This window comes from Leucoraja erinacea, chromosome 2 (assembly GCF_028641065.1).
Source record: "Leucoraja erinacea ecotype New England chromosome 2, Leri_hhj_1, whole genome shotgun sequence".
In the NCBI taxonomy this organism is placed as follows: Eukaryota; Metazoa; Chordata; class Chondrichthyes; order Rajiformes; family Rajidae; genus Leucoraja; species Leucoraja erinaceus.
Genome location: NC_073378.1, coordinates 27,222,059 through 27,238,660, shown reverse-complemented (window position 1 = coordinate 27,238,660; position 16,602 = coordinate 27,222,059). Strand labels below are relative to the sequence as shown.

Below are 16,602 nucleotides of genomic sequence, written 5' to 3'. Positions count from 1 at the left end.
GGGTGGCCCTACCAGGAGCATAGTTCCAGACGGCATCGCTCTCAGGATCTCAGGACCACACAAGCTTCTCCACCACGACAAGGTGACAATCCACGGGGAACTCAAATATCACTATACATAAGCACTTAGACACATACTAAATAAGCAACTCAGATACAGTACAAGTGTACTTTTTGTCTATCTCTGGTATAAACTAGCATCTACAGTTCCTTTTTATTACTCTTGATTCTTGACGGGGCATGTAGCATCTGTAGAGAGAGGGAAAGACTTAAGAGTTTGATCAAAAGTCATTGTCATGAAACATTAAATGTGTTTTGCCCTTTGCAGCTGCTGCCTGACCTATTGAGTATTTACACACTCAGTTTTATTCCCAGGAGTTAAAAACTAATGATAATGAAAACGCACACCTCCAGATTCAGGGACAGTTTCTTCCCGGCTGGTATCAGGCAACTGAACCATCCTACCACCAACTAGAGAGTGGTCCTGACCTCCCATCTAACCTCACTGGAGAATCTCGGATTATCTTTAATCAGACATTACTGGACTTTATCTAGCACTAAACATTATTCCCTTTATAAAGTTCATACGTTCATAGGAGTAGAATTAGGCCATTCGGCCCATCAAGTCTACTTCACCATTGAATCATGGCTGATCTATCTCTCCCTCCGAACCCCATTCTCCTGCCTTCTCCCCATAACCTCTGACACCCACACTAATCAAGAATCTATCCATCTCTGCCGTAAAATATCCATTGACTTGGCCTCCACAGCCGTCTGTGGCAAAGAATTCCACAGATTCCCCGCCCTCTGACTAAAACAAATCCTCTTCATCTCCTTCCTAAAGGAACGTCCTTTAATTCTGAGGCTGTGACCTCTAGCCCTAGACTCTCCCACTAGTGGAAACATCCTCTCCACATCCACTCTATCCAGGCCGTTCACTATTCGGTAAGTTTCCTGTATCTGTACCATGTGGGCTTGATGATAATCGTGTACAGTCTTTCTGCTGACTGGTCAACATGCAACAAAACTGTTTTTTTTACAATTACAATTACAATTTAGTTTATTGTCATTTGAACCTCAAATGAAGTTCAAACAAAATTTGGTTTCTGCAGTCATACAACAAAAAGAAACAATTAACAAGACACACACACCAACACAGTTCACACAAACATCCATCACAGTGAATCTCCTCCTCACTGTGCTGGAAGGCAAAGTCTTGTCTCTCCCCTGCTCTCCATTCTTCTCCCGATGTCAAAGCCCCCGGCGGGCGATGGTAAGTCCCATGGCTGTTAAGGCCGCGCGGGGCAATGTAAGTCCCTGCTCCGGATCTTGATGTTAGAGCCCCCGGCGGGCGCTGGCAAGTCCCGCGGCCGTTAAAGCCGCGCCGGGCGATGTCAGGCCCCGCTCCGGGTTGTTTTCGACCCCACAATTCGGGCGGGAGAAGTTGTCGTTGCGGGAGCTCCGAAAAGCGGTCTCCCACCAGGGACCCGCGAGCTCCCGATGTCACCGGCCACCAGGCCTGCGGCTGGAGCCTCCGAAGCTCCGGGGTCGGGTCGTAGCCGCGCGCCACCACCGCTCTCCACTCTCCGAAGCCGGCCAGCGCCACGATGGTGAGTCCACAGACTCCGCGACTGGAGCCCCCAGGTCGTTCCGGTTGGAGGCCGCTCCACGGTGCTAGGCCCCAACGACAACGGAGACCCGACAGGGAAAAAGTTGGGTCCCCCGTACAGGGAAGAGATTTAAAAGTTTCCCGCCCCCCCCACATATACACAGTTAAAAACAATATATAAACCACTACAAACTATACACTCAACAGGACAAAAAAAAAAAAAAAAGACAGACGGACTGCAGAGGCCGTTGCAAACGTCGATGGCACCACCTCTACTGTACCTCGGTCCACGTGACAATAAAGTAAAGTATTAATAACCCATTTTCTGTTATTTGCACTTTATCAGTTTATTTATTCATGTTTGTATATGGACACACTGATCTGTTTTGTAGTAAATGTCTACTATGTTCTGTGTGCTGAAGCAAAGCAAGAATTTCATTGTCCTATACAGGGACACACGACAATAAACTTACTTGTACTTGAACTTAATCTAAACTAAAGGGCCTGTCCCACGAGCATGCGACTGCATGCGGCAAGCGCGACCAAACCGGAAGCGGGGGCCGCGCGGCAGTCGAGTGACCACGTACGAGTCGATGTCCGTGGGAAGTTCGCGCGTGACGTACGGCATCAAGACGCTGTGTGTGCCCGTGAAGACGGTGCGTACGGCCTCAATGCGGCTGCGGGCTGGCAGGCCGTTGCCGTGCAGAATTTTTGAACACGGTCAGTTTTTCGGAGCCCCGCGCGATGTCGGACCAGCTCCGCACAACTCCATACGGCTCCGGCGATCGAAGTGGGACCGGCCCCGCGAGGCCGTACGGCTCAAGCGACCACATTAGGTCGCGCTTGTCGCATACAGTCACATGCTCGTGGGACAGGCCCTTCAAGATATTTCTGTTGTTGCAGATGGCTGCTGACTGTGGCTTAGAATGGGACGTGCCCACTAACAACAGGAATTCTAATAAGGTTGAAACTGACTTCACAAAAAATGGTGAGTTATGTTACTAAGAGGTTTTACCCACAGTGAATGAATTCAGTTTTGAATCTTGCAACATAAACATAAACTAAAAATAAATTTGTTCCCAAAGGAAAACTGTCAGAAGGCAGAAGCAAGGTAAACGACTTCTTTGAATTTATCCTGAATGGTTAATCACAGGAGATTTGTTTCACCAGGGTGGAATAATCAAATGCTTGAGGGCAGAGAGTCATCGAGTGATACAGTGTGGAAACAGGCCCCTCACCCCAACTTGCCCACAACGGCCAACATGTCCCAGCTCCACCAGTCCCATCTGCCTACATTTAACCCATATCCCTCCCAACCTGTCCTATCCATGTACCTGTCAAAATGGTTCTTAAATGTTGTGATAGTCCCTGACTCAACTACCTCCTCCGGCAGCTTGTTCCATACACCCACCACCCTCTGTGTGAGAAAGTTACCTTTTAAATCTTTTCCCCTTCACTTTAAACCTATGTCCTCTGGTCCTCGATTCCCCTACTCTGGGCAAGAGAATCTGTGCGTCTACCCGATCTATTCCTCTCATGATTTTTATACACCTCAATAAGATCACCCCTTCATCCTCCTGCGCTCTAAGGAAGAAAGTCCCAGCCTAGTTAACCTCTCACTATAGCTCACACCGTCTAGTCCTGGCAACATCCTCGTAAATCTTCTCTGAACTCTTACCAGCTTGACAACATCTTGCCTATAACATGGTGCCCAGAACTGAACACACACTCTAAATGCGGCCTCACCAACATCTTGTACAACTGCAACATAACATCCCAACTTTTAGACTCAATACTCTGACTGATGAAGGCCAAAGTGCCAAAAGCCTTTTTGACCACCTTATCTACCTGCGACTCGACTTTCAAGGAACCATGTACCTGCACTCCTAGATCCCTCTGCTCTACAACACTACCCAGAGGCCGACCATTCACTGTGTAGGTCCTGCCCTTGTTAGACGTCCCAAAATGCAACCCCACATTTCTCTGTATTAAATTCCGTCAACCATTCCTCCTCCCACCTGGCCAATCAATCCAGATCCTGCTGCAAATTTTCACAACCATCTTCACTATCTAAAGTACCACCTACTTTATAAGTTCATAAGCTTGTGTGATAGGATTAGATTTAGGCCATTCTGCCCATCGTCTGCTCCGCCATTCAATCATGGCTGATCTATGTCTCCAAACCCCATTTTTCTGCCTTCTCCCCATAACCCTTGACACCCGTTCTAATCAAGAACTTGTCGATCTCTGCCTCAAAAATATCCACTGACTTGGCCTCCACAGCAATGAGCCACAGATTCACCACCCTCTGGCTAAAGAAATTCTTCCTCACCTCAGATTTCAAAAGAGCGCACTTTTATTCTGAGGCTGTGCCCTCTGGTCCTAGATTCTCCCACCAGTGGAAACATCCTCTCCACATCCACTCTATCAAGGCCTTTCACTATTCGGTAAGTTTCAATGAGGTAACCCCTCATCCTTCTAAACTCCAGCGAGTACTGGGCACAATCTTCCCTCAACATCTGGCATTCCAGAGGGAACAATCCATAGTAGACAATAGACAATAGGTGCAGGAGTAGGCCATTCGTCCCTTCGAGCCAGCACCGCCATCATGGCTGATCATCCCCAATCAGTACCCCGTTCCTGCCTTCTCCCCATATCCCCTGACTCCGCTATCTTTATGAGCCCTATCTCGCTCTCTCTTGAAAGCACCCAGAGAACCTGCCTCCACCGCCCTCTGAGGCAGAGAATTCCACAGACTCACCACTCTCTGTGAGAAAAAGTGTTTCCTTGTCTCCGTTCTAAATGGCTTACTCTTTATTCTTAAACTGTGACCCCTGGTTCTGGACTCTCCCAACATCAGGAACATGTTTCCTGCCTCTAGCATGTCCCAACCCTTAACAGTCTTATATGTTTCAATGAGATATCCTCTCATCCTTCTAAACTCCAGAGTGTACAAGCCCAGCCGCTCCATTCTCTCAGCATATGACAGTCCCGCCATCCCGGGAATTAACCCTGTAAACCTACGCTGCACCCCCTCAATAGCAATAGTCCAACCTGCAGTTGTCTGGAAAGATGTCTGCCATTCCTTCCTGCAACATAGCCAGCCCTATCTGTTGTACAGGGGTGGCGTTTGATGTCAGTAATGTTTTCCCCTCTGGCTTCCACCAGCCATCGTACAAGATGTTGATCCAGAAGCTGGCGGAGCTGAACACGCTGGGGGAATCTGGTGGCGATCTGAGGAAGGTACGTTGGCAGCTTCTCATGACCCTGGTGCCCCGGTGTGGTCACCATGCTGGGCCAGGCATGGGCACACACACGCCTCCAGATTCAGGAACCGTTACTCTTGGGCAGCTTACACCCCAGTGGTATGAATATTGATTTCTCCAACTTCAGGTAGCCCCGGCATTCCCTCTCTCTCCATCCCTCCCCCACCCACGTTGCACCAGCTTCTCGTTCTCACCCAACAAACAGCCAACAATGGCCTGTTTCCTTTATCATCGTTACTTTTTTGCATATCTTTCATTCATTGTTCTTTATCTCCACATCACCGTCTGTATCTCTTGTTTCCCTCTTCGCCTAACCAGTCTGAAGAAGGGTCTCGACCCGAGACGTTACCCATTCCTGCTCTACAGAGATGCTTCCCGTCCCGCTGAGTTACTCCAGCACTCTGTGAAACGTCACCTATCCGAGTTCTCCACAGATGCTGCCTGACCCGCTGAGTTACTCCAGCACTCTGTGAAACGTCACCTATCCATGTTTTCCAGAGATGCTGCCTGACCCGCTGAGTTACTCCAGATTTTTGTGTCTATCTACAGTTTTTTCCCAACTGTTATCAGGCAACTGAACCATCTTACCAAAACCAGAGAACAGTGCCGAACTACTATCTACCTCACTGGTGACCCTCGGACTATTTTTGATCGGACTTTACTGGCTTTATTTTGCACTAAACGTTATTCCCTTATCATGTGCCTGTATACTGTAAATGGCTTGATTGTAATCATGTGTTGTCTTTCCGCTGACTGGTTAGCACGCAACAAAAGCTTTTCACAGTACCTCGGAACACATGACAATAAACTGAACACATAGAGAGAAGGGAAGGGGTGTGGAGTATATGGGAGGGGAAGGGACCTGGAGCAGTACAGTGGCGCAGCGGTAGAGTTGCTGCCTTACAACAGCAGTGATCTGGGTTCGATCCTGACTACGGATGCTATCCGTATGGAGTTTGCACATTCTCCCCGTGACCTGCGTGGGTTTTCTATGGGTGCTCTGGTTTCCTCCCACACTCCAAAGACGCAGGTTTGTAGATTAATTAAGCTGTAAGTTGGCCCTAGTGTGTAGGATAGTGTTAGTGTATGGGGGAGCGGGGACTTGGAGGACCGAAGGGCCTGTTTCCTTGCTGTATCTCTAAAGTCTAAAGTCGGAGGACATCGTTTTAAGGGAAGAGGGGAAAGATTTAATTGGAACCTGAGGGGCAATGTTTTCACACAGAGGGTGGTGGGTGTATGGAACGAGCTGCCGGAGGAGGTAGTTGAGGCTGGCTGTGGCAACATTTAAAAGACACTTGAACAGATAACATGGATGGGCCAGGTTTAGATGCAGGGACTAGTGTCGATTGGGCAAGTTGGCCGGTGTGGGCAGGTTGAGCTGAAGGGCCTGTTTCCACCCTGTATCACTCTATGACTATCTGCAGCTACACTGTGGAAATAAATGTGAGCCTCATCAACATCTTACTTAACTCTAACTCAGTGCACAGGAGAATAAATTAATCTAAACTAAAGAGACTTTTGGCAAGAGACGCTGTGCGTCTACCCATCTAGTCCTCCATCTAGTACTCCACATCTAGTCCTCTCATGGTTTCACCTCTATCAGTTCACCCCTCATTCTCCTGCGCTCCAAGGAATATAGTCCCAGCCTGTTCAGCCTCTCTCTACAGCTCAAGCCCTTGAGACATAAGACATAAGGAGCAGAATTACGCCATTCGGCCCATCAAGTCCACTCCACCATTCAACCATGGCTGATCTATCTCTCCTAATCCAATTCTCCTGACTTCTCCCCATAACCCCTGACACCCGTACTGATCAAGAATCTATCTATCTCTGCCTTAAAAATATCCACTGACTTGGCCTCCACAGCTTCCTGTGGCAAAGAATTCCACAGATTCACCACCCTCTGATTAAAGAAATTCTCCTCATCACCTTCCTAAAGGAACGTCCTTTAATTCTGAGGCTGTGCCCTTTAGTGCTAGACTTTCCCACTAGTGGAAACATCCTCTCCACATCCATTCAGTCCAAGAGTCCTGCCAACATCCTGGTAAACACGAAGATAGCCTCAAAAAGCTGGAGTAACGCAACGGGTCAGGCAGCATCGCTGGAGACAAGGAATGGGTGACGTTTCGAGTCGAGACTTGGAAACGTGAGAGCCCTTTCCCCAGAGACTCTTTTTCCCCACATTTCCTCAGACTGGAACATCACCTATCGATGTTCTCCAGAGATGCTGCCTGACCCGCAGAGTTACTCCAGCACTCTGTGAAACGTCACCCATTCCTTCTCTCCAGAGATGCTGCCTGACCTGCTGAGTTACTCCAGCACTCTGTGAAACGTCACCTATCTATGTTCTCCAGAGATGCTGCCTGACCCGCTGAGTTACTCCAGCATTTAGTATGTAAGTAAGTAAGTTTTATTTATATAGCACGTTTTAAGTCAACTCGCATTGACACCAAAGTGCTTTACATAACTTAAATAATAGGTTTCCATACAAACCATAGAAAAAGGTTAAAAAAATAAAATAAAATGGACACAACACATTATAGAGTTCAACACAAGCATCCCCCCCACAGCAGAATCAAAAGTTTCCACTGTGGGGAAAGGCACCAGAAAGTTAAGTCCTCTGTGAAACACCCGAGGTCGAGGCCCATTTGTGGCCGTGCAGCCAGTCCGATGATTTTCAGGGCCCTCTTGCCGTGAAGATGGAACTTCGGCGTTGGATGAAACATTCCACAGCGGCTTGGAAAAGTCTGGAGCGGCTGCCTCCTCCCCGGAGACCGGGGCACTCGTAGCCCTCAGGCCGCGCCGGTTGGAGCTCCGACCCCGGCGAACTCGAACCCTGGCTCTGCGGTGCTCCAAATCCAGCCGGACGCCCGCAGCCACAGCTCCGCGATGTTGGGAGTCGGTGGCCACAGCGCTCCGGAGCTTACCGCACGGCGACCCGGTAAGGCATCGCCCGCTCCGTGTTGGTATCCCAGCGCTGCGCCACCGCCGCCGAAGCTGTAGCCCCAGCCGGTCCACGACAGGAAATGCCGCTCGATTTTCGATTGTAGGCCGCGAGGACGGGGCGAAGCAGCAGCTCGGAGGGATACTGCCTCTCCGACCAGGTAGGGGACTAAGAAATAAAATTCCCCCTTCCCCACCCCCACATAGAAGACCTTAACAGGACTTAAAATAAAATAAAATTTAAAAAAGGTGTAGAGACGGACTGCGGGCAGGCTGCCATACACAGACGGCGCCCACTCCTGCACATCCGCCATTTGTGTCTATCTTCGAGTTAAACCAGCATCTGCAGTTTCTCCCTGGTATAGTAAAACACGTTTCCTTGTTTCTGCAGGTTTACAGATCCACGCCGGAGGCAGAGCAGGTGTGGAAGAAAAACACTGTGAATCAGCAGCTGGAGCCCACTGGGGCCTCAACAGGCAGGTGAGCAAAGACCCTGCTCAACGCAGGCATCAACCTGGAGATGTGCAGTGGACATACACCAGGATGTTACCTCCCTGCCCCGTCACACAAACCAACCTCCCTTCCATCGACTCCATCTACACCTCACGCTGCCTCGGCAAGGCCAGCAGCATCATCAAGGACCAGTCGCACCCTGGCCACTCCCTCTTCTCCCCTCTCCCATCTCTCTGAATTTAGCACACTGGGACCATATACAATATTATACTGTATTATACGGCGGCTTACATCGCTCACAGCGCTGGAGACCCAGGTTCAATCCTACGGGCGCTGTCTGTACGGAGTTTGTACGTTCTCCCCGTGACCCCGTGGGTTTTCTCCGAGATCTTCGGTTTCCTTCCACACTCCAAAGACGTACAGGTTTGTAGGTTAATTGGCTTGGTGTAAATGTAAATTGCCCCTAGTCTCTGTCGGACAGTATTAATGTGCGGTCGATGTTGTCTTGATGGGCTGAAGGGCCTGTTTCCACGCTGTATCTCTAAACTAAACTAAGACTAGTCGCCAGGTTATGGCACCATTTTCGAAATCCAAGTTGCTTTATGTTCAGCTGGCCATAAAGGTCCGTTGTCTTGGCAGTGTTGTCGACTGACCCTGGCCCAGCGCAGGTGTAAGTTGTGGGATAAGTAAAAGATTAATGGGCCTGTCCCACGTTGCTAGGCGACTGCCGGCGAATGCGACGATGGAATTCACCGGAGTCAGCACCTGGCGACAACCTATGTCACCTGGCGACCACCTACGACAGGACCCACGTCGGGAGAAGTCAAGCTACGCTCATTGGCGTCACGCCCACTGCCGCCACTGTTGCATGTTGAAAATCCAGCGGTGACCAGAAAGACGCTACAACTGTTTGGGTAACTGAGGAGACGCCTCACGACCGTACAGGCGACACCCTGGCGACCATGTGGCAACAGCCTAGTCACCTGTAGTCGCCTAAAATATCACCTAAGTGCGACAGGCCCATTAGAGTATAATATTGAGCATGGAAACAGGCCCTTCAGCCCAACTTGCCCACACTGGCCTGCATGTCCCATCGATACTAGTCCTACCTGCCTGCGTTTGGCCCGTATACCTCTAAAGCTATCCTTGCCCCCCCCCTCACCTTAAACTTGTGTCCACTGGTTCTCGATTCCCCTACTTTGGGCAAAAGACTTTAATTGCATTTAAAGTCCCAGCCTGCTCACCCTCTCCCTCCAGCTCAGACTATCAGCTCCTGGCAACATCCTCGTAAATCTTCTCTGTACCCTTTCCAGTTTGATAACATCTTCTCTACATGCTGCCCAGAACTGAACACAATACTCTAAACATCTCACCAATGTCTTATACAACTGCCAGGGAGAAGGCAATTCTAGATTTAGTATTGTGTAATGAACCATTAGGAGGTAGTGACTATAATATGATGTTTTAATCTGCAATTGGAGAGGGAGAAGGTAAAATCAGAACCGTCAGTATTGCAGTTGAACAAAGGGGACTATGGAGCCATGAGGGAGGAGCTGGCCAAAGTTGACTGGAAAGGTACACTAGCAGGGATGACAGTGGAACAGCAACAGCAGGAATTTCTGGGAATAAACCACAAGGTGCAGGATCATTTCATTTCAAAGAGGAGGAGAGATTCTAAGGGGAGTAAGAGTCGACCGTGGCTGACAAGGGAAGTCAAGGACAGTATAAAATTAAAAGAGAAGAAGTATAATGTAGCATAGGTGAGCAGGAAGCCAGAGGATTGCAAATCTATTAAAGATCAACAGAAGATAACGAAAAAGACAATACGGGAAGAAAAGATGAGGTACGAAGGTAAGCTAGTCAAGAATATAAAGCAGGATAGTAAAAGCTTCTTTAGGTATGTGAAGAGGAAAAAAATAGTTAAGACAAATGTGGGACCCTTGAAGACTGAAACAGGTGAATTTATTATGGGGAACAAGGAAATGGCAGATGAGTTGAACAGACACTTTGCTTCTGTCTTCACTAATGAGAAAACAAACAATCTTCCTGATGTACTAGGGGGCAGAGGGTGATGGAGGAACTGAAGGAAATTCACATTAGTCAGGAAGTGGTGTTGTGTAGACTGATGGGACTGAAGGCTGATAAATCCCCAGGGCCCGATGGTCTGCATCCCAGGGTACTCAAGGAGGTGGCTTTAGAAACCGTGGATGCCTTTCTGATCATTTTCCAATGTTCTATAGATTCAGGATCAGTTCCTGTGGATTGGAGGGTAGCTAATGTTATCCCACTTTTCAAGAAAGGAGGGAGAGAGAAAGAAGGGAATTATAGACCAGTTAGCCTGACATTGGTGGAGGGGAAGATGCTGGAGTCAATTATCAAAGATGTATTAGTGACACAGGTAATAAAGAGTAGGGATTAACGGGTCCTTCAGAATGGCAGGTAGTGACTAGTGGGGTGCCGCAACGCTCGGTGCTGGGACCGGAGCTATTTACAATATACATTAATGATTCAGATGAAGGAATTAAAAGTAATATTAGCAAATTTGCAGGTGACACAAAGCTGGATGGCAGTGTGAACTGTGAGGAGGATGTTATGAGGATGCAAAGTGACTTGGACAGGTTGGGTGAGTTGGCAGATGCAGTATAATGTGGATAAATGTGAGGTTATCCACTTTGGAGGCAAGAACTGGAAGGCAGATTATTATCTGAATGGTGTCAGGTTAGGAAAAGGGTAAATACAACGAGACCTGGATGTCCTAGTACATCAGTCACTGAAAGTAAGCATGCAGGTATAGCAGACAGTGAGGAAATCTAATGGTATGCATGTTGGTCTTCATAACAAGAGGAGTTGAGTATAGGAGCAAAGAGGTCCTTCTGCAGTTGTGAGACCACACCTGGAGTATTGTGTGCAGTTTTGGTCTCCTAATTTGAGGAAGGACATTCTTGCTATTGAGGGAGTGCAACGTAAGTTCATGAGGTTAATTCCTAGGATGGCGGGACTGTCATATGATGAAAGAATGGAGCGACTGGGATTGTATACTCTGGAATTTAGAAGAATGAGAGGGGATCTTATGGAAACATATAAAATTATTAATGGATTGGACACGCTAGATTGAAGAAACATGTTCCCGATGTTGGGGGAGTCCAGAACCAGGGGCTACAGTTTAGGAATAAGAGGTAAGTCATTTAGAACTGAGATGAGGAAAAACATTTTCACACGGAGAGTGGTGAGTCTGTGGAATTCTCTGCCTCAGAGGGCGGTGGAGGCAGGTTCTCTGGATACTTTCAAAAGAGAGTTAGATAGAGCGCTTTGGGCTAGCAGAATCAAAGGGAGAAGGCAGGAACGGGGTACTGATTGGGGATGATCAGCCATGATCACATTGAATGGCGGTGCTGGCTCGAAGGATCGAGTCGCCTACTCCTGCACCTGTTGTCTCTGTTTCTATGTAACATGACCTCCAAATGTAGTGCAAAATATAATATTGAAGTCCGATAAAGTCTGATCAAAGGTCTCCAATGAGGTGGATGGGAGGTCATGACCATACTCTAGCTGGTGAGCGGATGGTTCAGTTAATCATCTGGATAAGCCAACCATGGGAGGGACTGAGCCATTCCATCACCAACTAGAGAGCGGTCCTGTCCTCCCGTCAGGCACAGGGTACAGAAGTGTGAAAACGCACACCTCCAGATTCAGGGATAGTTTCTTCCCAGCTGTTATCACGCAACTGAACCATCCTACCACAACCAGAGAGCGGTGCTGAACTACTATCTACCTCAGTGGAGACCCATGGACTATATTTGATCGGACTTTACTGGCTTCACCTTGCACTAAATGGGAGTGGGGAGAACAGACAATAGACAATAGGTGCAGGAGGAGGCCATTCGGCCCATCGAGCCAGTTCAATGTGATCATGGCTGATCATCCACAATCAGTATCCCGTTCCTGCCTTCTCCCCATATCACCTGACTGCTATTTTTAAGAGCCCTATCTAGCTATCTTGAAAGCATCCAGAGAACCTGCCTCCACCGCCCTCTGAGGCAGAGAATTCCACAGACTCACCACTCTCTGTGAGAAAAAGTGTTTCCTCGTCTCCGTTCTAAATGGCTTACTCCTTATTCTTAAACTGTGGTCCCTGGTACTGGACTCCCCCAACATCGGGAACATGTTTCCTGCCTCTAGTGTGTCCAAGCCCTTAACGATCTTATATCTTTCAATGAGATACCCTCTCATCCTTCTAAACTCCAGAGTGTACAAGCCCAGCCGCTCCATTCTCTCAGCATATGACAGTCCCGCCATCCCGGGATTAACCTTGTAAACCTACGCTGCATTCCCTCAATAGCAAGAATGTCCTGCCTCAAATTAGGGGACCAAAACTGCACACAATACTCCAGGTGTGGTCTCACTAGGGCTCTGTACAACTGCAGAAGGACCTCTTTGCTCCTATATTTGATTCCTCTTGTTATAAAGGCCAACATGCCATTCCCTTTCTTCACTGCCTGCTGTACCTGCATGCTTACTTTCATAGACTGATGTACAAGGACCCCCAGATCCCGTTGTTCTTCCCCTTTTCCCAACTTGACGCCATTTAGATAGTAGTGACCGGGGTTGAGACTGGTCCTTGATGATGCTGCTGGCCTTGCCGAGGCAGCGTGAGGTGTAGATGGAGTCAATGGAAGGGAGGTCGGTACATGATTCAGATTCAGATTCAGATTCAGATTGAAACTTTGTCATTGTGCAGTGTACAGTACAGAGACAACGAAAGACGGTTAGCATCTCCCTAGAAGAGTGACATAGAATTTGAGCAATAAATAAATATATTTATGTGCATAGTCATAGTAGTGCAATTATTATTATTATTATTATTATTATTTTTTAAACGATCGCATGCATGCCGCAACTAATTCCAACGGGTTTGACCCACAGCGTACAGACGTCAGGTCCACAGCGGGATGTCCACTTCCACTCATCGTTGCCACCGCGTGCCTCTGCCTTGCACAACGCCCGATGGCCGGGGATCGAGGGGTGCAGAGGTGACGGTGAGCCCATCGACCCGTTCCACTGTCGGCCCATCCCGGTGAGGAGGGGGGACCGGCGCTTCTTCCTCCCTCTGTGGATCCTGAAGCCCACCAACAACAAGCCCAGCGTGCTGCTGCCCGGTGGCCAATGCACCGCCCGCCGTTCCTGCGTGGACCTTGGCCAGGATCCCTCGGAAGCCGAGGAGATGTCCTCTGGGCAAAAGATGGAGGAAGAGGACAGCGGGTACCCCTACCCCGACTTCCTGCCGCCGCCTTTCAACAGGGTGGACTTTGGCGAGTTGTCCTTGCTGGAGGAGCACCAGTGGAAAGATGCCCTGCCCGCCAGACCCAACAGCCCCTTGGGCCGACTGATCAACCGCATCGTGCAGTTGGAGAAGACCCAGCTCCTGACCATCCAGAGGGAGAAGGGCAGGCAGCCGGACACGGGGCCGGGATCCAGCCCCAAGGCCTCCTCCTCCTCCACCCGCAAGAAGGCCAAGAGGAGCAGGAAGTGCCGGAGAGGAGACCTGGCCTGCCTGCAGCAGCAACAGCCCTACTCCGAGGCGTGCCTCAAGAAGGCCAACCCGGCCAAGATGGGCCACCACAAGCACCCGTACCGGGTGTCGTCCGGCCAGTCCTGCAGCGACCCCCACGATCTGCACTCGTCCAGCGAGGACCTGAAACACAGGAGGCACCGCAGGGCCAACTGGAGCTCCTACCTCCCCTACAAGCGCAATGTCCCCGAACAGGTCATCCTCAGCAGGAACGACTCTGCCTTCGTCAATAACCAACCCTTCAGCGCAGTGGATGCTGGGCAAACCCTGGCTGTACACAACAAGCCCGCCAACATCATACACTACAAGCACAAGAAGAAGCAGGTGTAGCCTGCATCCTTCCCGCAGAACTGAAATACTCGTCTCTGCACAGAACCCTCGTATCTCCCCCTCTTGTCTCGAATCTTCCCCTGAATCACATCACCAAAATTTACTCCTCCTTTTCCCACACCTAGATACTGCAGATTTTTACGATGTCACTGTTTTCTCTTTTAAAAAAAAATATATATATATATATGTTGGGAATAAAGATGAATTTTAATACTTTACCAGTAAAGATTTGTGAGTAGGTGACCACAAGCAAATGGTTTTGGAGACTGGATAGACTCGGCTTGTACTCGCTAGAATTTAGAAGATTGAGGGGGATCTTATAGAAACTTACACAATTCTCAAGGGGTTGGACAGGCTAGATGCAGGAAGATTGTTCCCAATGTTGGTGAAGTCCAGAACAAGGGGTCACAGTTTAAGAATAAGGGGAAAATCTTTTAGGACCGAGATGAGAAAAAGATTTTTTACACAGAGAGTGGTGAATCTCTGGAATTCTCTGTCACAGAAGGTAGTTGAGGCCAGTTCATTGGCTATATTTAAGAGGGAGTTAGATGTGGCCCTTGTGGCTAAAGGGATCAGGGGGTATGGAGAGAAGGCAGGTACGGGATACTGAGCAGTACAGGATGATCAGCCATGATCATATTGAATGACGGTGCAGGCTTGAAGGGCCGAATGGCCTACTCCTGCACCTATTTTCTATGTTTCTACGTTTTTCACAATTGCTGCAAAGTTGTGAATTAGTCTTTAGTGAAAGAAAAATATGAATCCAGTGAAGGGCCTGGATAGAGTGGATTTGTTTTAGTTTTAGTTTAGAGATAGAGTGCGGAAACAAGCCCTTCTGCCCATCATGTCCGCACCAACCAGCGATCCCCACAATTTAACATTATCCTGCGCACACCAGGAACAATTTTACATTTATGCCAATGTCAATTAAGCTACAAGCCTTTGGAGTGTGGGAGGAAACCAGAGCACCCGGAGAAAACCCACGCAGGTCACGGGGAGAACGTACAAACTCCGTAGGGATTGAAACCGGGTCTCTGGCGCCGTGAGGCAGCAACTCTACCGCTGCGCCGACCATGTGGACGTGGAGAGGATGTTTCCACTAGTGGGAAGATTACAGCTGTGATGTCACAATGGGATTGTGGCCCTGCTCCCCAACATTGTACAAGTACACTGAGTCCTGCTAGCTCTAGCAAGTGCCAATGCATTTTTTTTAAAGGCACAGTACACTTAGTTCTGCTAGCTAGTTCTGCTAGCTAGCAAGTGCAATTGCATTTTTTTTTTAAGTTTAAAAATGAGGGAGGGTGAATGAGGCAAAATGAGCAGTTCCTGCACAGTTGGGGGCCCTGGTTGAGTGGTGGAGTATTGCGTTGAGGAACCAGTTGCATTGGAGGACCAGGCCTCCCGTGGGGGTTATGGATGAGTGGTGGAATATTGCGTTGGGGAACGGGTTGCGTTGGCGGACCAGGCCTCCTGTGAGGGCTATGGGTAAATGGTGGAATACTGCATTCGGGGAACAGGTTGCATTGGGGGACTAGGTCTCCTGTGTGACAGTCCCACTTGGTCTGGTTTACTAAAATTCTCATCTTTGTTAGTATATCCGTGATTCTGTTCCTGAAATTACGCCAAAATGGTACACGATAACATTACAATATTTGGCCCACCTTACTCAGCATTGTTCTGTGGTGTGTTGTATCTAGTTTTGTTCAGATTTATGGTATATTTTACAAGTTATTTACATTTTAAACTTTACAAAAACCACTTTGACAAAAATCTCTTCCATCTGCACTGGCCGTTAGCAGCGTACGATGTCACGATGGGATCTCATTTATATAAACTTCCCGCCAGCAGTGTTCCACCTCACAATGACATCAAGAGGGATAGGGAGGGGAGAGGGGTTATGGAGGGTGGAAGGGAGTGACTGAGAGTAGGGGAAAGGAGAGGGAGGGAGAGATCAGGGAGGGAGTGGAGGAATGGAGGAGGAGGATAGGAAGAGGGATGGCGAGGCACACTTGGGGAGGGTTGCCGTGACTCGCGTCACAACGGGGATCTCTGACGTCACAATGGGAACCTATTAGCCACGCCTGCGCAGTTGGGGGCTATGGGTGAGTGGTGGAATATTGCGTTCCCCGTGTGACAGGGACCCAACGGGTCCCATTTGATCTAGTATCTATATCTTCTATTATCTATATTACTAAAAGTCTCATCTTGACCACTTCCTGTTGCACTCTATATTGATTTTAGAAAGAACACTACCACATATGCTGTGATTTTTGTCCATCTTACTCAGAGTCCCCCTCCGCTGGTCAGGACAAGAGAATTTTTCCCATCAATGAAACATAAAAGACTTATTAATGTTTAAAAAATGTTGCGATTCTCTCTCCTGAAGACCACGCCCCTCTCCGAGGGACTATAAAACCAGAAGTGTGGAGGTGC

The 16,602-nt window shown here is 48.7% G+C and overlaps 1 protein-coding gene across 1 annotated transcript in view; it reads left to right on the top strand.

Annotated features, from left to right (window-relative positions):
* The window catches only part of LOC129708150 (uncharacterized), a 19,917-nt gene extending 3,852 nt beyond the window's left edge, over positions 1–16,065 (top strand). Inside the window, exons 3-7 of the mRNA XM_055653734.1 lie at positions 2,512–2,596; positions 2,694–2,719; positions 4,777–4,851; positions 8,209–8,297; positions 13,194–16,065. Of these exons, the coding sequence (XP_055509709.1) occupies positions 2,512–2,596; positions 2,694–2,719; positions 4,777–4,851; positions 8,209–8,297; positions 13,194–14,169 (1,251 nt within the window). The 3' untranslated portion in view covers positions 14,170–16,065. The remainder of the gene's footprint in view (positions 1–2,511; positions 2,597–2,693; positions 2,720–4,776; positions 4,852–8,208; positions 8,298–13,193) is intronic.
* Positions 16,066–16,602: the final 537 nt, after the last annotated feature.